This window comes from Thalassophryne amazonica, chromosome 21 (assembly GCF_902500255.1).
Source record: "Thalassophryne amazonica chromosome 21, fThaAma1.1, whole genome shotgun sequence".
Lineage (NCBI taxonomy): Eukaryota > Metazoa > Chordata > Actinopteri > Batrachoidiformes > Batrachoididae > Thalassophryne > Thalassophryne amazonica.
The window spans coordinates 37,522,290-37,546,595 of NC_047123.1; the positions used below are offsets into that span (position 1 = coordinate 37,522,290).

At 41.2% G+C, this 24,306-nt stretch overlaps 1 protein-coding gene across 5 annotated transcripts; it reads right to left on the reverse strand.

Annotated features, from left to right (window-relative positions):
- Positions 1–774: 774 nt before the first annotated feature.
- senp6a (SUMO specific peptidase 6a) lies at positions 775–22,529 on the reverse strand. 5 transcript variants are annotated; one of them, XM_034162617.1, is made up of 23 exons: positions 22,335–22,529; positions 16,376–16,469; positions 14,797–14,857; positions 13,643–13,752; positions 12,976–13,128; positions 11,805–11,875; positions 10,536–10,630; positions 9,941–10,343; positions 8,287–8,525; positions 8,031–8,171; positions 7,919–7,952; positions 7,308–7,496; positions 6,185–6,375; positions 5,390–5,568; positions 5,043–5,159; positions 4,820–4,942; positions 4,634–4,726; positions 4,246–4,538; positions 3,962–4,050; positions 3,332–3,417; positions 2,275–2,343; positions 1,875–2,025; positions 775–1,076 (listed from the first exon to the last, which is right to left on the reverse strand). In XM_034162617.1, the coding sequence occupies exons 1-23, from the start codon at positions 22,363–22,365 to the stop codon at positions 843–845; spliced, it is 3,246 nt and encodes a 1,081-aa protein (XP_034018508.1). In that variant the 5' UTR covers positions 22,366–22,529; the 3' UTR covers positions 775–842. The 5 variants fall into 5 exon arrangements, with proteins under 5 accessions (XP_034018508.1, XP_034018509.1, XP_034018513.1 ...); XM_034162618.1 differs by having other exon boundaries at positions 13,643–13,737; positions 22,335–22,528; XM_034162622.1 differs by lacking the exon at positions 16,376–16,469 and having other exon boundaries at positions 13,643–13,737; positions 22,335–22,528.
- Between the last annotated feature and the right edge of the window lie 1,777 nt (positions 22,530–24,306).

The window sequence follows — 24,306 nt, forward strand, 5'->3', positions numbered from 1 at the left end:
ATTATCTCCACCAGCCAACAGGAGGTCGGAACTTGATTTGTGTGTCCATCAGTGCTTAGTGATGTCATACAGCCAGAATGAGCGTTATAATTGTCTGAATATCTGTAATATTTGCAATTGACTCAACTCTTCCCAACACAAGGGCCATATCCTCAAAATTTTGTGATCAGTTTTCAAATCTGGAGATAGCAGATCATAAAAACTCTGCGTTCTTATCAGGTGGTGGAGGCAATTAAAGAAAAAAAAGTGTAAATTAGCTCATAGGAGAAAGAGTATAGACCAGACAATTTTTTGTTCATAACTTTATGGTGAAACGCAGCATAAATAAAAGGCTAAGGCAAAAAGAAATGCTCTTGCATCTACGTTTTAATTCTGAAAATGAATCCACTCCACATTGAAGAAGTACAAATACTGAAGTACGGATATGAACGGGAACTCTGAAATCCAGAATAACAGATCATGACCAGGAACAAAATCCAGTGGTGTCCTTTGAACGTCACCTGCCTTGAACGTGGAAGGCATAAAAAAAAAAAAAAAAAAAAAAAAAAAAAAAAAAAAAAAAATCCCCATGATGCAAGAGCTGAGCAGTAAATTCTGCAGAGAACATCTTCGAAAACATAAATTAACGGGCCACACTGAAATGAGTCAGAAAACAGTAAATTACAAAGGCAGCGAAAAAAAACTCCAGCATTATTTACACGTCTGTTTTATTTATTACAAAGTTTAAGGAGGATGTTGGGGATGAACGGAGGAACTTCAGGGCGCTTTCAGACATTTTTGAAAACCAGCAGCGTACAAATCAGCTTTGGCTCCCGCTGAGGGAGCGACCGGGGGGGCACGTTTCAGTGGTAGGGGGCTACGTTCCGCGGCTCGCCCGCCAATCCACAAGTCTCTTCAATTTCAGGCTCTTGCGGAGAGTCAGGCGGCTCCTCCAGTTGCTCGGACTCCTTGTCCAGTTCCTGCTGCGCCTGGATCTTCAGAATCAGCTCCTTGATCTCCTCGCGTTTCGTCTTCATCCGCTGCTGAGGGAACCAGTGCAACAAGTTCATCGGCAGATGAAAACTGGGAATGGGATTCTGGACAAACGAAGAAAAGAAAAGTGAAATCCTCACAGCGGCAGGGGGAGCAGTACATGCAAACTTTAATGTCTTGACATTTGGACATAAAAAAAAAGACAAAATAATTAAAAACAAACTGAGAAAATCCTGTGTGAAGAGATTATGACCTCATATCACACAAATCAGAAACTGTCTTAAAACTCACAAACTTAGTTGCACTGATGTAATCTTCCCAGTGTTGGGAAGGTTACAGTTTACTAGTTACTCCACTAAAAATGTAATAAGTAATGCAACCATTTAAATTACCTCAGTAAGTAATTGATCGTTTTGATTATTTTTCCAGATATTTTGGACTGTTTAAGCTGTGCCCGTTAGTCAGTGAGACAGACATTTTGTGCACATAAATGTGCTAAATCAGACAGGTGCGTCTATTTTCTGGTGGTTTCACAGCGGTTATGTTTTCAAACTCCTAACAGATGCGCCTCCTCACAACACTGCAGAAAGGATTTTGTAAGAAACAAGAAGAAACAGACGCTTCATTTTCTCGCCGTTTGTGTGGTTTGGAAATTACATGCAACTTCTAATGAGCTTGTTGGTCAGTTAGTTTTACTTCTTTCACCTCAGGCTGGTGGTCACTAAGACCACCGCTGTCTGTGTAAAAAAAAAAAAAAAAAAAAAAAAAAAAATCATGGAAACAAATGTCTGTTACACACAAAAACAGTCAAGGTATTTTTTTTTTTTTTTTTTTTTTTTTAATGTTAGGAGATTTGAGTGGGAGGATGATTAAACATGAGCGGGTTGCCTTCCTCCGCTCACCTCGAAGAAGCTCTCCACATACTGCAGGACGTAGACTCCACAGTCGCTGAAGTTATCCTGCTGAGGCACTCGTGGGCTGGAGCCCTTCATCACGTCCTTCCCAAAACTCCGCTGTGTCCCTTTGCGCACCTCCCACTCCACCTCCAGGTATCTGAAACAAACAAGCACAAACTCAGCTGCTTTTCCCCACAACCTATCAAAACCTCAGCAGCAGAAAAATAGAAAACAAAAAGGTGTCAGTTTGAAATTAAACTCATATTTTCTGCAGAAATCACAGCCACGTATAAGAATACAACGAAGTGCTCCGAGTTACTGGAGTGAACTTATTCTAGCTCCACCCAGGATTTATCTGGACAGTTTTTGTTGATTTGTGATGACAGGTGTCGCAGACGTCACTCACTCTCTCAGCGTTTTCACCACAGTCGACCTGCCGGGACCTCGCAGAGAGTCCATGATAAGAATACAAGGTCTGGAGGAAAAAAAAAAACAAACAAAAAAAAAACAGGAGAACATGTTAAGACCTGTTTACAACAATGCGAGATCCAGAAGACATGAAGTTCCATCTTTATCATAAGTAACTTCACGCAGGTTGTCTGAACCCCCCTTAAGCAATAAAGTACTTTTTCCAGGAACGCAAGTCACACTTTTTTAAACTTGTTTGGTTAATGCAGTGACATATTTCATATAAACTGTCAAAAATATACTGCATTATCATCTATGGCCACAAGATGGCACTATCTATACACGTGATCTGTGAACACTGCTCATCCACACTAACCTTAATGAGGAGGACAGGCTGGGTCTTCGAGAAAGAGCGCCAACTCAGCACTCAACTTGTTTGTACTTTGTAGAACAGTTGCAACATAGGAGCTTGGCAAGGCTAACAGTATAATCAGAGTTTTAGGAATTTCCCCCCCCCCCCATTTACTGAGGCAAACATACACACATTTAGCTCCACAGTGAAGTGGTTCATGCATCCAGCCACTTCTAATGAAGTTCTCATGCTCAGGAGTGACAAGAAGCAGTTTGCTCTGAGTTCTTTTTAACTCTCACAATAAAATGATTAAGCTCACTAGCTTCTGCTTGCTAATGACTTATTTGCATTAATATTAATAATGCACAGATTACACTGATTTTGCTTCTTGTTGTGTGAAAGATGTTTTTTCCCCTCTTCCTCATTTTTTTGACAGATACAACAAACACCTTGGTGTGACATATATAGTCCATAAAACTCACTAAACTATTTTTACTTGCTGGTACGCAGTTTAAATGTAGGTTGGAAAAAGCACAGATGATATCCTCTTTAACCTGCTTCCACCTTGACCCAGTTCAAGACAGATGGTAGAAAATGCGTTCTCTGCTTTTGGAGGGTCTGAAAAGCAGCACCTCAGGAAATGCCCTCTGAGCAGAGCAACAGTGGCACTTGCAGGTGAAAAGGCAGAAATACAACCACTCACTGTTTGCAGAGGGTGGGTGTGGAGGTCCAGGTGGACGCGTCTGAGGTGAGTGTTTCTTCTGGACTTCCATCCTCGCTGCACTCATCCTGCAGAAACCAAAAACATAGAAAAACACCAAAGCTGGATTAAAGATGTCTCACATCTCCAGAATAAAATAGTTTTAGGATGGGGAGAAGTTACAATTTTACAAGAAAAAAAATATTTGAATAAAACGAAATTTTCAATAAATGTGCTTCGGATGCAAATATCTGCAGGTGTCACTACGATCACATGACTATAAGATGTTATACAGCAAGAAGCAAAGCTGCTGCAGAGTTACACCATCTCTTTAGCATTAACTTTATTTCAACAAACCAAGACAGAAAAAAAAAAAAAAATATATATATATATTTTTTTTTTTTATTTTATTTTTTTTTTTTTTGGAGCAAATGTGCCAGAACACATTTTCTCTGATTTGTCAGACCTGGAAAAATCAATTTCCCTGCATTTTAACAAACGGGCCGCGCACGCATTCACTCAGAAACTCTACAGATATGAGGTCACTCTCACAAAACTGCACGTTTCCCATCCCGGGACAAACAGGTCAGACGTTGAGTGAAGAAATGGTGGAAGAAGAAAAAGCTGAGTAACCTGACAGGAGCTTTGATCGTCAGAGAAGGTGTAGGGGTCGTCGCCCTCGTTCCCTGAACCGTAACACAAGCTAATTCTGTGCAACTCACCTGCAACGCAAAAACATCCACATGACAAACAATCCCACATTTATCTGAGCATATTTTCTTAGACATGAATTAATTAGCGCTGCTTAAAATCTGAGCAGAAAATAGAATTAATTTTGATTATTTGTGTGTTGAAGCTTTAACCCCGAGCTGCTTCTTACGCACCGCTCGGTTACACTCTGACAAAGAATAACTCACTGGCGTATTGCTGCTCGCCGTCCGCCTGCTCTTTGGAAGGCTCTTGTCGCCTGTCGGTGAAGGCGGAGTTACAGTCGGTGGGACCAGGAGTTGACGCCTCTGGGACTCCGGGAGACGGCTGCTCCGAGGAGTTGTCCGGCTCGTCCGGAGACAGCGGGCGGCAGTGATCCGGGATGCTGTCCTCTGACGGGGCATCGGTGGGCGGGGCTGGAAACGGGTTGTAGAGCGGGTTTGGTTCATACTGCGGGCCCTCCAGGCCCGGGAAGCAGATAACCGCCAAGTACCAGTGAGCACTGACCAGAAAGAAAACAGACAAGACTCTTTAAAAACATCTTTAAAAAAAAAAAACACAAACAAACAAAAAAAAAAACACGTGTTAAACACTCACGACTCGTTGATGGGAACAAAAATGAAGTCCTTCTGGAACAGATCCACGTGCCGAGTCCACGTCTTCACCCTGCTGTGCTTCCTTTTCTGGATCCTGGGAATCCAAGAAGACAAAGCACCCACATTATTATTATTATTATTAATAATGTGGGGAAGGTTAAAAGTGTCTGCTGCTGTGGTCACTGACGGTAGGTTCGTGGTGTCTGGACCAGTCCTCCGGTCTCTTTGGTTCAGTCTCTTGTAAAAGAAGGAGCTGAACACGTGGATTCTTTGTGCGTCTTCCTTTTTCAACTTCTCTAGAACTAGATATCTAACACACAAAAACATGGAAGTTGCAAATATTGAAAGAGGGGGAAAAAAAAAAAAAATTTAGTGTGGAGGAAATATCTTAAGATCTCAGCTGCACTTACTTTAAATAAAAGTCTATAATAACATCGTTAAGGAATTCTCCATCATTAAGGCAGTGGAGGTCTTCATTAGTGACGGATATTCCACCTTTTGATGGAGGGGGAGGATACACCATCAACCTGCAAGAAGACGCACAAAAACACAACACTTCAGCCAGCACACGCTGTATGACTAAAAAACAAACACACACACCACAGCAAAAATAAGAACGACAGCTCACACATGCTTTGACAATAATGACCTAAAAAATAAGTAACATTCTGTTCAGACCAAACCTATGAACTCGTGGGCATGAGGAGAGTTCTGTTAGATTCCACGTTGGGGGGTTGAAAGGGGCGCAGACACTCACTTGACAACTGGTCCCGAGAAAGTGGGCTGGAGGTCCGTCATGTCCTCGTCTTCTTCCTCAAAGTAGGTGGTCGTCTGCTGCCGCGTGGCCATCCGCGTGTGCACTGGCATAGCGACGGGTGTTGTCGGGGCGACCTGCGTGACTGTGGTGATGGTTGGAGGATTCTGTACGGGCTTCACCTGCACAGACAGGTGTTTGTAAGGACCATAAATCCAGACGGCTCGGGATAAAAGACACCAAACTTGATTAAGGAAACTCAGTTTCATTTTGTTTTTCCTCTCTCATCAGGTCTTTGAGAAGGTGTCAGCTGAGAACATCAGAATGAGAAATGATTAAATGCAAAAAGATGTAAAAGCAAAGACCAACTTTCGCCCCCTAGTGGCTGTGTGCAAACTCGTCACCAACATCACCTTTCTGAAATTGACATCCAAAATAAAAATTCTAAGTATTCACTCATTATGAATTTCTCCAAATGTATATTATTTGAAGCACACATGCACCAGTATTCTTTTTTCTGAAAATCCTGCTTATACACCCATTACATTGTTTGATTTAACACATCATCATTCTGTGTTGGGCACAAAAATGAGGAGTCAAGATGCAAAGTATGTTTAAATATTCTATTTTTTTTTTTAACAGCCTTATTTTATCCACAACGGGGCGGTAGTGCACAATGCAAAAAGTGAAGACAACCGCAGTATGACACAGAGAAGTTATTCAGTTTTAGTGTGGAAATTGTGCAGAACCGCCACAGTGTTGTTGATCGGTACGAGTGTTTTCGTGCAGCGTGCCCACCTTCTCCTTCTGCTTGGAAGCCTTGTTGTAGTTGACGAGTCGGCTATTCGCCTCATCAAAGCTAATCTTGTCAGGAAAGTCGCTGAGGTTGTTGTTTCTCCCGATCTCAGCCAGGATGTCCTCCAGGATGGCCTGCTCCTTCATTGTCAAGCCGTTCTCAAAGATCAACACGATGTACTTCTCGTCGCACTCTGACAGCATAAGATAAGACATCTGAACACAGCAGGACCACGTGGTGCAGGAGCCGCAGCTCATTATTTTACTCAAAAACGTGCCAACAGTCACAAAACGTGGCCACATAGCACCAGCACAGTTAACAGGGTACAGCATTTTGTTAAAGGTATAGTGCCACTGGGTTTGTGTTTTTTTTTTTTTAAGATTTAAGTCATAAAAATAATTTTCTTTGGCACTACTATAATTTTATTCCTTAGCATTTAGATAAGGGACTCATAATATATTTCCAATATGATCAAAATTCATTTTGTCTAGAAACAATTTACAATTTCATCCCCTGAGAGGGAGAAATTCAAGAGATCATATGCTATGACCAAAATTTGGTAGCTTTGGAAGTGATGTGTGGATGGTAACGTATGATGTGTCACAGGTAATCTCAAAACCTCGTGTATGCGCACAGGCGCTTCCTCCTGTAGTTAGTCTGCATGAAGCGGCAATGAAGGAAAAAACAATATTCACTATGGAATTTTCCCCCAGATAAATATCTTCTCTTTATTAAAATGAGCTGTAATTTTGCAACATGTTACAAAATAAACCTACATTATAATGTTTGGCTTTCGGTAGGAACTAAATTTTCTCATTTTTTTTTAATTTGAGAGGCCCTATAGATTTAACATAAATGTGTTTTGCAGTTGTACAGAATCCTAAATGATCAACTACAGCTAAATAAGAAAATGGAGGATCATCACATCGTTTCCTGTGGACCTCACAACACTCATATTCAGAGCAACCTGCATGTGTGACAGGAAACCTTCGACATTTTCTCTTTATTGCTGACTGGATAATAAGCATCCTTAAACCACAGCGGCACCTTAGAGACCCTGCAGCTGACTGAAATGCTCGCTTGGAAGGTTTTGGTGCATTTGTCCACGTATAGATCTGCACTCACGGCCGCCTGCAGAGTCAAACCACTGGCCGCCATTCTCCCGCGACATCTTGAGTTGTGTACGAAGGCGAGTGCACTCGTCTGGCGTTGTCTGGAAGAACAGGACGGGAAGCTTGCGGACGCTGCACCACTCGCAGCTGATGAGCTCCGACGCCTGAAGACAAACTTTCTCGATGCCCTCCAGATCAGGATCTGACAAAGAACACACAGCAGCCTACAATTAGTCAAAATTCTACTGTTGTGGCCAGAAAATCTGATTTAACACCTATTCAAAGGGGCATAAATGCACTTTTAACCAGTACATTGTTTGTGTGGAACAGTTTAAAAAAAAAAAAAACAAAAAAAAAAAAACAGATTCTCTCTAATTTATCAGAATAAAGAGTTTAAAATGTTTCACTGTTGGTTTTACAGCCTCTAAGAAGTGTCTTTAACCAAAGAGTTTATAAGGGATTTAAACTGAACAAAATGTAGTGAATTCAATCATTTTGCTCATTTAATGTGCTAGAAATGATTTTCTGCCACTCGATGTCGCACTCATGCAAGACTTCAGAATGCAAACAAAGCTTCCATCTTGGAACATGAATTAAAAACAGGGGTGTTTTTGTTTTTCGTACCTACAGTCTCCAGCTGGATGTGGTCGATGGTAAACTGAAAAACAAGAAACAAGGAAAACGTTACATATTCCAACAGCCACATCTGAGCGGATACAGAGACCGAAGTACTCACGATGACCGGCTTCGTCACCATCCGCCGCAGAGTTCCCACCCGTACGCTCCGACACTCCAGTATGATGCTGGAACACTTATCTAATGGGAGTTTTGGTTTCTTTGTCCTTGGTGAAAACTGCTCAGAGGGTTCGTTTCCAAACTGGAAAAGAAAAACGTTGCTGTGTCACCGCAGGAGCAGGAAAGAAAAAAAAAAATCCATCTCCTTCAAATATTTTCAGTGAGACTCGACCACTAAATGTGACGCGGAGTCATACCTGATCCTTCATACGGCCTCTTCGTGGTATCATGATCTTCATGTTGACATTTTCAAAGAATTCGGTGCTCAGGTCCTCCTGTTCCTCTGAGCTCTTCACCGCCGCCTCCACTCTTCCTCCAGAGGGCACCGGCGAGGAGTGGGCGGAGTCGGCCGGCAGAGGGGAGACGCTGTCCAATCTGTTTACACTTCCTGTGCTGGCGGTATCTGCATCATCCTCATCATCACTTGATAGGATGACTGAAAAGCAATTTTTAGAGACCAAAGTTTAAATACTTATAATCCACCTGAAAGAACATGAATACGGCTGCTGAAGAGGTTATTTATATCCACTCAAAGTCTCATGAACCAAATGATCCCATCTTAGAATGAAATTATGGTGAATCTACATGAAACAGAGGAATTAAAACACGTTTCCTGCATTGTGACATTTGGAATGTTGCTCATGAAGCAGCTCAAGTTTAAATTAGGTTTACTACTGGAAAAAAATGTTTGGTTTCAGTCACATTTTAGCCACATGACTAGTTAGTTTTTGTTGACTTCTCATTAAAGACAAAGATCATTTAGTAGAGTTTAAGTTCATGCCATTTAGTCAGACATGTTTTGTGGGTGGAGCCACATGATGCTTCATACACTAATTTCTGGAATACAAGTAATTTGTTTGTTGTTGTTGGTTTATTTCCTAGTTTAGGAGGTTGTAGGGGGTGGGGGATCACATATTTGTTAGTAATAATAAGTTATTACTACAACTTATTTAGGACTTTCCCAGGATTAAAAGTACTAAACAAAAAATAAACTCTAATAATAAAAGAATGAATACCAGTAATAAAAAAAGGACACTACAACAAAGCACAAAAATCCAAAATTAAACCGCTGATAATACAGAAAGACAGGTGCAACATGCACTCTGGAAACTATGGTATTATGACTTACACAGTATTGTGTTCATTTCTACACATTAGTTACAGGCCCTAACTGTCAAACTCTTAATCCAGGTCAGAAACTTTTTTTTTCCTCTCTCCACAACTGTAAGGTATGTTTGATGGGAGAAATTCCATCCTTCCAGCTAACTTTTCTATCTTAAAACTCAAGAACCATAAAACAAGGTCAAAACTCTGGGTCCCAAAAATAAATAAAAATCACGCATTTTTGACATATATAAAAGCCTTTTTTTTGTTACTAAATTTTGGGTTTCAAATAGGAAGTGTACCATAAACCCTGAAATGCTCACATCGCCCGCTAGATGGCGACAAAAGCTGCTCCAATGTGCAACAAGATCTCAACTATTCATTTGAGAAGTTAACCTTTGATGAAAATAGGACGAGCTGAGATTCTCGAAAAAAGAATCAAAGTACAGTTTTGTCCCTCCCCCTTGTGGACAACTTACTATAATAGTGCTAATGAAAAAAATAACACCAACTATCAATTTGTTAAATCAATAATAATTTCAGCACATTCACAGCACTGGGATCAGCTCTTTAGTTTGTTCTAAAATGTGAGGGAAATACAGCTCTGTTCATTTTTCCTGTTGCTCTGCTGCACATGTAATTCAAACACCCGTTAAATATTTTTTATTTTCTTACAGAAGAAACTTGCTTTAATAGCTATCATTTAAATATCCAAAGCGTGCATACCATACAGGTATTTGTACTTACTGGGGTCGTTGAGCTCATGCTGCTGCGTTCCTGGCGTCTTATTGATGACTTCTGGCGATAGCGCGGTGCTGCAGCAGCTCGAGGTTCCCGCTAACAGAGGGGGCCTGCCATTGTTCAGAGGTAACAGAGTGGCTCGGGAGGCTGTGATTCGTACCGGGAGCAACCCCATAGGGGGCACCCTCATGGTTGTAACTGGTTTATAGAAGTTCGTAGTGTGCTGGAGGCTGTTTGGTCCAGGGGAGGGCTGGGAGCGGATGGGCGGTCTCGGGGTCGGGGATGAAAGCGTGACCTGCTGACACGGAAGAAGGACTATGCCGTTCCCGCAGTTGTGACACTTGCTGCTGTCCTCACACGGCTTGTTGCACTTCACGCACAATGGCCGGTAGACGGCCGGCCGAAGAGGCTTGCGGACAGAGAAAAAAAACAAAAAAAAACAAAACACTAACACATTTATCCGTTTGGTTAACTGAAGGAGAAACAAGTTTAAAAAAAAAAAATCATCACTGTGAACATGTTTTATTCATTTCCACCTACAAACATCATGTCACATGACTGTTAGACGATGTCATCCTCACGTGGGCGGGGCTTTTCTTACCTCTGCTGCTTTGACCTGTGAGGGCAAACTACAGCAACCCTGCAGCGATTTCCGCTTCTGCTGGACGCGTCGTTTGATGTTCAGGTTGCCCTCCGCTGGAAGGCACAAAGACCAAGATGTTAATACGTTTAACAGGTTTTTACTTCATGTTACTCATTCAACAAGTCCAACTTCTAGCACGAAATCTCAGTGATGAAAAACAGGAAAAACTCTGAGAAAGCATTTTTTTTTGTTGTTGTTGTAAAATGAGTGAAGTAGATTTTGCATAATCCTGCTCATAAAAACAACGCTGGAAAAATATACGAGTAATCAACCTCTGGATATTTACATGATTATCATTTTATGACAGCTAAAATGTAAACAATGTCATTAACTGTGTAAATGAAAGAATTCTACAACAGGATCTTAAAAAAAAAAAAAAAAACCTTTAGAAATACACCCCATTAACACAACAACTTAATGACTTGTAAAGTCAGGTAATTTTTGACAAGTTAGGAACTGGCTCAAAGAACTAGTCATAAAAATGAAAAGTGGTGAGTATTGCTCAATCTATTATTTTTGGCTTTATATTTTTATTTGAGCTCATGTTGTGGAGAATTCTTAAGTGTGAGATTAAAGATTACACTTTTATGTACAGAGAAGCTTTTTATTTTTGAATGGCATAAAATATTTTAATTTGAAAATCCAAGAGGGGGAGTAGATTTTATATTTACTATCAAACATCCTTGGTGAAGGAAATAAAACCTGACTCGCTGCGACAAGCCGACGTCACAAAGCAGCACGCCTGGATCAATGTTTGACTTTTTTTTTTCTTGTGAGCATCTTCTCCTTTCCAGAAGGATCTGTTCAACCTCCTCTCGTTAACTAATTTTATCTTAAAAGAATAAATGCAGTGAAAGCCGCAGCGGTAAGCATTTAGCTCTGAGGGCACTAAAGCGTTCAATGACTCTCACACAAGGGGGAGCCGCTTTGGTCTGAGAGCCGTTATTAGCAGCGTGAATGCTCGATAAGCTCTCTGCTCGTCGGTTGGCGAGGGACGGACTCCTCTCACAGGAGCTTTAAGGATTAAGATGCGTCGCCTGAGATCTGCTCTTCTGGCGGCTGCAGGGACGTGGTTCAGTCCAGAACTGCAGATGTGCACGCAGCCTCCTCACCGCACACAACCTCCACCGCGCCTCTGGCTGTGGAAACGCCAGCGGACGCCTTGTGCGGGTGATTATCAGCCAAGGAAAGCCTTTCAGAACGCGATTTGTCCAGTGGGACTCTTACCTGGGACCTCCGGACAAGTGAGGACGATGCTGTCGACTTCTACAGCCTCCTGTGTGGTGGCGAAGTCATTTCTACAGGAGGAGAAAACAAAATGTTTTAATAAACAACAAAAGCACTTGTCAGTTTGCACCAACATTCTGTAAATAAGATTTAAAATGTGACCCCCCCCAATGAATGCCTATTTAATAGTCTCACATACTATCAACTGTAAGAAAAGCAAACACAGCCAATAAATCAGCAGTTTTAACGCAAAACTGAGAAAAACACTCAAATTAAAATGACGGTTCCTGGTTCCAATCAGACGGCCCTGAACTCATGCTGGCTGTGAATCTGTCAAAGTACATTTATTATACAGGGTGAACACAAAAACACTCCTTGGTTTCAAATATTTATAATATCAAAAGTCACATGAATAATTTCACAATTTGGGTATCAACAGTTGCAGAAACTCATGAAATTTTTTTCTGTTTTGCAGATGATTCTTCTTCAAAAGTGTAAATGTGACTTTCGATATTATAAATATTGGTGTTTGGTGCTCACCTTGTATTTAACTTTATTAATGTTTGCAAATACATACATTTCTTAAGCCGCACCAACAGGAGTCAAATTTTCAAAGGAAGTCTGGGTCAAAAATCTCCACACCGGAGAATTCAAAGGCCAAATTTTGTTTTTTTTTATGCTCATTTATTAAAAAGAATCAGTAAATTTTAAAAATGCCTGTAGTTTTTGAATTAAACACGCAAAAGATATATTTTTTTAATTCATAACAGGTCTATAATTGGATATATGAATACACAGTAGCGAGGCATCAAATCAAGGCTCATTTAATAAGATAAAATCATTCTTGTGACACATCAGCTGAAGTGAATCTCCAACATCACCTGATAATGAACCAAACTTCACCTGAGGGATAAATCAGCATCATTTATTCACTTTCAGCCCTAACACACTGACATTAAGAAAAGTGCCGTGTGTCAGACTCCCCACAGGCAGGATGTGCTCAGTGGGTCACTAATCGACTACGTTGGTGAGGCGGCACTGAGCGGGCTGCCATGTTGTGGGGTCATCAGTGTGGGCAGGTGCTTTCACATCATCAACATTTTATACCTGCATCTGTCCATCAGTTTCAAAAACCAGTCTGCTGAGGCTCTTTGTCTCATCTCCGTCTCACCTTTGGACCGGTTTCCTTATTGCCGAGGGCATGTGTGTGTGCTGAAAGTGTCGCCCTTGTAAAACGATTCCTTGAGATGGTGCGGAGCTGATGATGACAAAATTTGCTCTGTTGGTCACATGAGAGGATGTTGCTACTGCGATAGGGACCTCGCTGCAGAAGAGAGAAGGAACGACCATTAGTCATTCAAATTTGGCTGAATTCCTTTTAAAAACAAACAAAAAAAGGCTACTTATGAGTCACAATGTCAGTTGTGTAAAAGGTCTGTGCATCCCAAGGCAACATACTGAAGATGACAACACGGAACTCTCTGAGCAAACACTTTACAGAATTATCTCCTTAAACTCAGCATTTTGACTACCTGGAGGATCAATTCTATGCAGAAGCTGCAGTACCTCTGGAACACGTTTATAGTTCTCAAATAGAACGCCATGAGAAAATAAGGTCTTTAAATCATTTTATCACTGAGAAATCAGCTGCAATAATACACCTCTGAAGTACAGAAACAAAGAAGTCAAGATGAAGAACAAATTCAACATAACAGTGAGTGAAGTGTGTTCAGTTCCAACGCGGCCTGAAAGGAATCATCGTGCAAACTCTGCAGAGCTGTGAGGCAAAGCGGCATGTGAAAATTAAACACGCAACAGCTGATTTGAAATTGTTGTACCTGAGCCTCCTGCCAGGTCCCGGTTTGTTCAGAGGCCTCATGTGATTATTTGGCCCGTTTTCATACGTTCTCAGTGGATCAGAGGAAGACAAGTGCTTCAGAGAGGGAGACTGGACACAGACAACAGGAAAAAGTCCAACAGTGAGACCCAAAAAAAAAAAAAAAAAAAGTATGGACTGCATTTATATAGCACTTTTCCATCTGTATCAAAAGCTCAAAGCGCTTTACATTTATGCCTCACATTCACACAGTCCCACACCAATGTCAGTGTGCTGCCATGCATGGCACACCGGGAGCAACTAGGGGATTAAGGACCTTAAGAAAAACCCAAAAAAGTCATGTCATTATGATGGATGAGTTGATGTGTAAAACGTCAGTTAATGGTCACTGTTGTTTTAGTATTTACATCGTGTGTCTACAGTCTGCTAAACAACAACGAAGACCTCTTTGCTTCCTTCTTCATGAGAAATTTTCATCATTCTGACAGTTAATCCTACATTCCACATAAAATCCAGAAAAAAAAAACAAACAAACAAAAAAAAAAAAACAAACTCCACTCTAAACGTGGAAAGCGTGCTGGAGTCTGGTCACAGAGGGGAAATGGGCGGAACTTCACAGCTGTCAGTTACTTCTAAACACCATCCCCTCCAGTGGAATTCCTGATCGTCATAATAATCAGCTTGTCAAAATAAAAATCTAAATAACTCCGTGCCGCTCGCTCGCTCACATGCTTTGACGTCAGCATCATCATCGGCGCTGCAGCTTGCTGCGAGTCAATAATAAGCTTTAAGGCTGTGCAAGAGGGAATATTGTATGTAATATATCAAATCATGACAGAATAACAAAATCAATAAGGGGCACAAGGAATATCTTATTAGAAAAGCATCAACAAACATATTACACAAAGTTATTTTGACTGAAAATGACAAAACTATTAATGGTTCATGGTTTCAACCGATTGATTATTGATAGATTAGTACAGAAAAGGGAAAATGCTGTTTCCTCCTCATGTCCACTCAGCATTTTGTAAGTTTATTTTCTTTATCAACATAATTATTAAACTGTCTGCAATAAACCAAGTCACATAATGAGGATGTTAGTCATTAAATAAAAACAAGGGAAACAAGAAGGTCAGATCAGCGAGAGTGACGCACCTTCGCCCCGGGCGAGGTCGACTGCTGGCGCTCCATCTCCTGCGTGGTCACGACAGACGCCCTGAGAGGACAACCCAAAAAGAAAAACAAGATTCAGACTTTTGAATATATCATTTATTTACATATTAAATGGAAAAGCTGTACAAAACACAGTTCGATGTGTACTTGTACTTTTTTTTTTACATTTTCATCATGGCTGTTCACTGTAAATGCATTTCAGGTAAAGTTTATGATTATAAACCAGCAGCTAAAGTCACGTCTGGGAGTGCTGGTGTCTCCACCACACTACAGAACCACCTTGGATCCTGGATGTCAACCACTCAGGGAGAAAAAAGATCCATCCCCACGTCTCAAAAGTAGCCATCTATCTGCTGCAGCCAGGTGAATTGTGGGCGTTTCTTTGACCTCCTTCAGCCACTGGGATCCTCAACACTGAGGCACCTACATGCTGATCGCTCACACAAACGTGCAACATGGACAAAATGTTGACAATGACAGTCCCCCAAAATGCATGCAATACTGGTCATTGGAGTCTCCTTAAGTAACCGCTCGTTTGACAGAAAGTCATTCCAGCGGTACCCAAAGATGTTCCAAAGAGACCTGGCACCAAAGACATCCAGTCATCACCTTAGGTCACGGGTTAGTGTACAAGTCTCAAAAACCACACAGTAAAACAGGAAGTACCAGGACCCAAAGACGTAGACCGTCATACTGCAAAGATATCAGCATCACCAAACACCTCTGTCCAGTGACCTCATGACTCCATTAGATCTTCCCAGCTGTCTCTCAATCTGAAAAGCCGTAAACCCAGAAACATGAATGTTATCACTGAGATGAACCAGCCTTGTAGAATAGATTTAGTCAGAAAGAGCAGTGCAAAACTAGATGACCTCATCACAGAATCAATTCCCTGCTTCATCCTTCAACCCCGTTACCCAACTGGCAGACAGTCAGATGTTCTTTTATTTATCGCCAATGAGGAGGCTGTCAAAGTCTGCTTGACTGTCCCACAGGAGGAGATTTTGATCTCCACAAACCTTTTACAAATAATGTTCCAAAGAGAATGTAAGTCCTTTCTGGGCCAACTGTGGCCCATCAGGTTGATGCTCAACACCAGACAGGAAGCAGATGACAGTCTTCAACTCTTGCTGGATGGAACACCAGTCCATCATAGGTTACGTCTGTAGCCGAGGTTGGGACCCATTTACGGCCGAGTGGACTGGGACTGTGCAGATGATGTCTCTTGTCCAAGGATACAAACAGGAGGCCTGAAGCACACAGCTGGAATCAAACCACCAGCCTACAACTTGGTAGTTCAACTCCAGTGCTTTAAGAATTCCAGAACGAGGTTCAGACACGAAGCCAGACTGAGTAACAGAGGCGTCCTATTTTCTGAGACATTATACAGTCATTCAAGCAGAAAAAGAACCAATGGAGATGTCATCTCTGCTGACAGTCACTTGTGAACAGCGCGCTCATCGCTCAGGTCTGTAGTTTTCTGTATGTGTGTGGCGTGTGCTGTAAAATGATGCAGTGCAGCGCTGGTGGAGCTGAAAACGAGGGCTGGAGAAGTGCTTACTCATGTCTGCTTTCCTCTTCACTGTCATCAGAAAGAGAATAGCTCCAGCTGTGCTTGTACCCTCCATCTCGCCTGGCCTCTGATCGATTCACAGCTTGAATACAATAAACCAAACTTACATCAGTGCACACGGACACAGGACCAAGACAACATGCCATCAGCTGAAATGGTCACTTGGGGCGGAGCCACATTTTGATGACGCGAGAAATTATTTGAATTATCTGCAAAGGAACAGCCTTGGGTTCTTTGCCAATTCTGCAGATGTTCCACTACAAATGCAGCATTTTAGAAATGCACCCGTAGAAACTGGCCAACATGCGCACTTTCCAGCCAAACATTCTGGATTGTTTTCATTTCCTCCACAATCATATTACAGTGACTGTGGATGCTTGAATCAACTGGCAATGTTCAACTCTGGTGTAACGCAGTCACAGAAGACTGTAGAGGTATTAAAAAACAGCCAAGTCTTTCGACCCATTACCCGGAAAATTTTATCTCGTCTTCCTTGTTTTAATAGTGCAATAATTCATTCCGAGAGCTTTTGTGTTGATACTGGGCTGATACTGTCTGAGCCCGGGATGAATAGCTCAATAGTATCTTGCAAGAATCCTGCTTTTTCAAAACTTGAGGGAAAGTGGCTAAAGACAACTTGGAAAAAAGAGAAAAATAATTTCTTGTTTTTCCTGAATTTTTTAAACTGCTCAGCAGCTCTAAATAACATCAACTCATTTGTTATCTTTTTTATTTTTATTTGCACGCAGTGCATCCAAACAGGAAATTCAAAAACAGCTCAAGACTAATTTATTCACTTATGTCCCATTATGTTTCAGCAGCAGAGCGTGCACATCTAACACAATTCCTAAGATTCAAAATACAAATGTTTCATAGGCATTAAAACATTTCAAAGCAATGTTTTAAATCTGCCAACATAAAGAGTAGTTTTGGCATCATCCCATTCCCCAGCCACATGTTCAAGCCATTCTTTAATTACAGATTTACTTTCCCGTTCAGTTTCATATTTCCACGTCGTGTCCATCAAGGTTCTCTCCACAGTTGCTTCCTTGCTAGCTAAGTGGAGAGCGCATCACACTTTTCTCCACAGTTGATAACCTGCTCGCTGGGTGAAGCACACCCATGGACACACGACATGTCCAGTGTTTAGAAAGTACACAAACTACATGACAGTTTAACAACGGCTGTTCTGTAATTTATTTTTTTAAATAATTTGTCCAGAATCCACAAACCATCCAGCAGGTGGCAGGCATGTCTATGGGATATTACATAGGCAGAACAAACTTGCCATTTTGAGTAATCTAGTGCATGAAATAATCACCAGATACAACAGGGTTTGTCTTCATTATCTAGTCTTTTAATTTAGTGAGTTACAAGATACATTTACGGTCTAAGTTATTGTCTGCACAAGCTAGCTGGGACAGACTAACTCACCCATTCATCCAGTTTTGCCTACGATGCTGCCAGCGCAGGGTGCAACAAGTTGGCTAGTATTAGCAAGATCAAAGAAAAAAAAAAAAAAATTCTGACAACTACCATGACGTGTTGCAAATTAAAAATGGAAATAAGAACAACTCCACCCCAATTCTGCTTCATCCTGTATCTGATAATCATTCAACTGTGCAGCGACTGTGACCAGCGTAGCTTCAAAAACGCAGTGCTGAAGGCCTGGACATCCACAGTTCACTTCTTATTTCAACCTTTTATTTCTTTGTGAGGGTGCATCAATAACACACTGCAGCAGCTGAACACGGCAGGTAAAAGTCAGTGTTTCATTCCTGTTAAACACTTCGTGTTTGAAATACCAGATCCTTGTGGCTCTGAACACACAGCAGGTGACGATTTCAGCAGATTCAGTCAAAACTGCTGGAACAATGACTTCACGATAAACGTTCTACTTGAGGTAATCTTTGCTACTCAGTCAAACAGCTGACATATACCGTTTGGCAAGACAGTGCAGATAAAAAAAAAAAAACAACTTTCACTGTAATGTTCTAGATGTTACGCGCACACACACACGTTGCTGCAACTGCACACCACGCTTTTGCCTCAACCATTCCATTACTTTTTGTCAAAATCTGATTTCTGAGTAATTCTGCATTGATAAAAACAGATCTGTGCGACCACATCATCACCTCTTCATGCATGTCCTTATCTAATGATACACGTAAACACTGTAAAATTCTTCAAAATGTTTCAGCAGGAAACACTGAGCCACCAAATATTTTCAGATTCTTAATTTAACCATTTCAATCATCAAAAAATATTTTGCAATACACAGAATAAACTCAATTTGTGTCAAGTATTACACAGTTTTTTTAAAATCAAATTATCCTGTTTACTTTTCAGTGAGCGATCAGAATCTTCCCTTCATTGGTCTTTCATGCTTCCATATGGACATCGAGTAAGCAGTCAGCAGTTACTCAACACTGAAAAGTTTTGAGACAGGAATCAAACTGCAGTTTCTGTAAGTATTTAATTAAAAGCAACATACAGCAAACCCTTATTCTTGAGCAGCTGCATCCAGTCAAATGTCAGCAAACAAACCAGTGGGCCTGGTTTTATGTTGGGTAAAGTGTGGGCCGGGGTGCTCCTGGGTCAATCAAGGTAACTGTGTTTCATGTGTTTGTAGGAACAGACCCAGAGCTCATTGGCTATGATCACGATTCATCGCTGTCATGGACTGTAATACACAGAATTCAGAACTCAGTTGGCTGCAGTGCAGCTTTCTGCTGGGACAGTCAATCAGCCAGTACACCAACTCTGGATAATGTAGCCAAAAACTGAATTACACAAAATACCAATGATAGAGAAGTGCTCACATAATCACAATCCTGAACTGAAAACATGCAGAAAAAGCTGAATAAATTTAGAGTGTGCATTTCCCTCAGAAGATTGTACTAGTACTGGGGTAAGCTTGACGAGTTTTGACCATCATGAGCCTTGGGTGCATCATCACAGTAATGTTGCTGAATTTCTGTGCTGTCCCACTAAACAATGTCTGAAGGCCATAACCGATCAAAAACCCTCCACAGAGACAACACCATTCCAGAGCCGTTGGGTTTACATCCTTCACCCTACTAGTTAGCCATTAACTATATTCCCTCCTATCTAGCAGAAGTGATTTCCGAGTCCTCCCCTGCCTTACACCTAAATTCTCAACACTTTTTGATGCCATTTTTGCTCGAGCTGGGAGACTGATCTCCCAATAAGATATACATCACGATACTTTGGTGTCGATATGATACCCATCACTTTGCCTAAGAAATGCAATTTTGCAAGTTCAGCAAATGGATATTAGTATGTACTGACATTTTTGTTTACTTTTGTAACATTTTTAGAAACTGCATGTCATAAATCATATACAAAAAGGAAAACCATTTTCCACCCTCAAATTTAAAGTTGCTGCTACATCACCACTGCAGGGGGCGCTCACAGATGAGTGGGTTGCTCTGACCAGAACAGCCAAATCAAGAGACAGTGACCACATGATTGACACATGAGCGGGCCACACATCTCAGCCGTTATTCATACAAGTAAAGACTCGCCCCCATCCTTAATTTCTGCCCTCTCTGAGTGCCGCTCCTTTAAGTAAATATTCATTAGTGCTTAATTTGCTCCCCAGGAAAAATTCCCACAATCCACTGTTATTTTTTTCTCTCATGTCTCTCTCAGGTGCCATCACAAAATACTCAGATCACATCTACAATTCACTGCACCCTCTGCTGAATGAAAGTGGTACTGCATGTACACCTTGTTTCAACCAGCAACTGAATTTGAATTATGTTGTAAAATATCGTGATATCATGAGTATAGATATTTTCCCCAACCCTAATTTTCACATATGCCAGTGCAGTGGATAAGGAAAATCATTCAATGGGCATGTGATCCACAGCACTGAAAGCAGACACCTGTCCCACGATACAGTACAGTGGGACAAGACAGATTTTTAAAACATTTAAAACTGTGAATGTTCTTATTCATATAGACACAAAATTGCTCACTAGAGAATGAGTTAAGTGGGCTCAAAACTCAACAATATTGCATTCTGAGACCATGCGCTGAAGAAATGCATTTCAGCACAGAACACTCCAGGGTCCTGGATGGCAACCACCCTAGCAGATAACCAGACCATCGCCACTTCCCAAAAGTAACTTATCTGCTGGAGCCAGGTGAAATGGGGCATCCGCTCAACACTGAGGCACCTGCCTGCTGGATCATAGCACTACTTAGGTAAACTGTCATAGCTGATGTGATGCTGCCTGTGATATCTCCGTAATTTGGTTTGACACAAAGTAATCCCACCAGTACACAAGAAACTTCATAATAAAAGACATCCAGGAGTCGTCTTAGGTTGTAGGGGGGAAAAAAAAAAAAAAAAAAAAAAAAAAAAAATCGATTCACATCCAAATCACGATTCTTATTTATTACGATTCTGAATCGATCCAAAATGTCCAAGAATCGATTTTTAAAAAGCATTTTTTAAACATTTTCTTGCTTACTCGCTGCATGTACTGTTTGTCCCCGCGGGGGGGGGGGATTTTATTATTATTATTATTTATTTGCTGCGTAAGAAGGAGCTTGACATGACTTATGCAGTGTGCAAAATCTGCAAAATGAAAGTCATGTACTTCGGAAACACTTCAAATCCGCAAGCCCACATGCTACATCACCTGGAGCTAAAAGAGGGGAGCAGCAGTTTCTGCCGACTACTGACCAGCGCTTCGCTAAACTGCCAGCCAACTCCGAACGAGCAAAGCAGATAATTTACATCTAGAATCACTTGATTAACCTTGTAAAGCTGCATTTTCTTAAACATAAACATTTTTTAAGTAATATAACTATTTCTCAGAGCTCATTGAATCGAAAATCGATTCTGAATCCAATCGTCACCCCAAGAATCGGAATCGAATCCTGAGTTGTTGAACGATTCACATCCCTATTAGGTTGGCATCCAAGTCTCACACCCATACAGTAAGGACGATGCACCTGGATCAGAGACTTGGCACTTTGTTCAATATCACCTAACGCCTCTGCCCAGGGACCTCCTGACTCAATAAGCTCTCTCCAGTTGCTGACTGCAAAGATGGAGGACATTCTGATATGCCGAGAACAGGACGAGGAGCCTGCACCAGTTCAACAAATCACCACACTATGGAAGTGTTTTGGAAACTGGATGGCAACCTAACAGGTAGATCACCAGTCCATCCCCACGTCTCGATGGTAACCTGCTGCAGACAGGTGACCCGTGGGCGCCTCCTTGGTGTGCACAGCCTCAAATATTCAGCTCCATATGAACTTTTAACCATGTATTTTTTGCACTATAACTGTCTTGTATTTAACCTTTAAACTCCTAATGTCGGCTGCATTCTGCAGCTCATCTTTGTTGTTGTTTGGTTTGTCCACGTTGTTCAACTCTTACTTTGTAAACAGAAGTGAAGTTGTCAGATTGAAGGCCAGTTTAACTGCTACATGACAGCTAGCTTTGAATCCAAAAACGCTAGCAGGCTAAACTGCAGCACCTGAGAACCTGCCAGGACAAACACATGGCGTATTATGAAAATATTTTCAATACAATAGTTGCATAGAACGTTTGGTGCTCACAAACTGTCCAGCAGAGACAGGAAGGCCCGTCTCCTCTGTACCCCAAACAGCTAACGTCAGAGCTAACGATGCTAACGTAAGCCTTGTTCAACCAGGTTCACTAAAACTCCACCGGGTTCTGTCGACGCTGTTTCAGGCCCAAAGATACCGGCCTACCGCCGGCCTGACATCATTCTGTGGCCGGGCTGGGCTGAGAATGAGGCCGCTAACAGCGGCCGTTTGTCGGCTAACATTAGCCACCAAGCAGCTGGGAGAAATAATGACAGCAGAAACCCAAATCAGCCACAAGCAAACGCGAGCGGCTAAAACAGCTCCAGTCCAACCACACAGCCTCACACTTTACCTTCGAGAAAAAAGCTTCTGTCGTGGGCCATGTTTATTCCATGTTCCACTCCAGATGATTAGTGCTGCCCATCAGACTCCAGAGCAGCAGATCGGCTTTATGTAGGTACCAAAGTGCTGCTGCTGCTGCTGCCGCCGCCGCCGCTCAGCCTCGACAAGCTCACAACACACACACACACACATCCGCAAGCGAGCGGATACAGCCTTCAAAATAAAAGCACTCATTTTTATCCCCCTTCATTTCCGTCTTTTCCAATCAAATTACTTTTTTATTTAATTTATTTGGCACTCAGGACATTAAACCATGCAGTATCATTGACAGAAACAATAAAACAGCTTCACATGAAATAGAGCATAACACAAGAAAGTTGAAAAGACGTGCAACATCTAGCCTTTTAAGGCTAGATTGAAGTCACACTTTTTCCCCTGTTTTATAATTAGCATTTTATACTTTTGTTTGTCTTCTTTTATTCCTTTTACTTATGTTTTTAATTTTTTTTATTGTGTTTTGAATCTTTATTTCATTTTATTCTGCCTTTTGAATGATATTTGTGAAGCGCCTTGGGGCGGCTTGTCATGATTTGGCGCATTATAAATTAAAAAAAATTTGACTTTGAAGATATGATGCTGTTGTTAGTGCAGATATATTAAGTGGACAAGGTAATTAAAGTGGAAATCTTGCCCAAGGGCCATTAGTGATTGGTCCCAGTGTACAGTTGAGCACCTTGTATGGCAGCAGCCTGACATCAGCAAGAATGAATGTGAGGCATCCCTGTAAAGCAGAAAAGTGCTCTATAAATATAGTCCATTTGCTATTATATGAATGTATGCACATATTTGGAATATTGGTCAAGATACTGACATGGATCAAGCAGTTCCTGACTGAGAGACACCATATAGTATGTATTGGAGGCACTTGGGTAACAGTCCTTAGAGGGGTACCACAGGGCTCAGTGTTTGGACCCAAATTATTTGCCTTTTGTCTTTGTTGCAGATGGGTAATTCTACAGTAATGGAATTACAAACAGACCAAACTTTTTATGGTGATCTAAAATATAGTCAAATTTTGCTGTCATTGTAATTCTGTTGCCATCGATTTGCCCAGACATAGCCAAGATTCTCCAGAGCATGTTGTCTCCAGAGTTGTATGTCATACTCATAACTGCGACATCAGGTACAAATCTGGAGAACGACCTCCACAGGATGCAAAACTGGACACGTCAGATGCAAATGTGACTTCACCCTGGAAAGTGTAAATACATGACATGATGCTGGTGTGTACAAGCTATTACTCTGACCCCACAAGATATTAAATGTGATAAAATGTTGCATTAACTTGTACACAAACATATATTACTTTGTATGTCCACAAATCCCAATATGTTAACAAGGTATTATATGTTGTGAGCACAGGATATTTTGCTGTATGTGCACCTTATAATCTCAGGGGGTCTGAATATTCTGTTTTCTGCACATGTTGTCTTGCAGGAACAAGATATCTTGCACAGAAATTATTGGTTTATGCATAAGAGGTATTAATCTGTGTGTGCATCTTGTGAGAAAATTTTAAGTTTTTCCTCTCAAGATACATTGCATGTGGCAGTTGTCCTACATGAACAAGATATGTTATCTTGTGTGAATAACATTCTACATTGGCCATGCTAATTATAGGTGGGAACAAGATATCATGTTGTCTTAAGATGACACCACAATTCCTGTGGGAAAAAGAGACAACATGATGTGAACAAGCAGAGCAAGATGTTGTGTTTTGTGCAAAATATGTGGTGTTATGTGCTGAAATTGTAACTTTGTGGGAACAAGATGTTTGTTATCTTGTGTGCACAGCAAAATACCTGCTGTGCACAGGATGAGAAAACGGTGCACACAGTATTAATCGCTTGGTTGATATAAGATATGTAAGTTCTGTTCTGGCTGCAAGATCTTTTGGTCTTTTTTTGGTCATTTTGAAGCTC

Bases quoted from the DNA above. Each gene is read 5' to 3' on its own strand.
- senp6a (XM_034162617.1), bottom strand. From the start codon at position 22,365: ATGGCCCACGACAGAAGCTTTTTTCTCGAAG. The intron at 4,727-4,819 runs GTCAGTGACCAC...TTGGATTCCCAG, and splicing joins CCAGACACCACGAACCTACC to GATCCAGAAAAGGAAGCACA. The intron at 2,026-2,274 runs GTGAGTGACGTC...TGTTTGTTTCAG, and splicing joins GTGGTGAAAACGCTGAGAGA to ATACCTGGAGGTGGAGTGGG.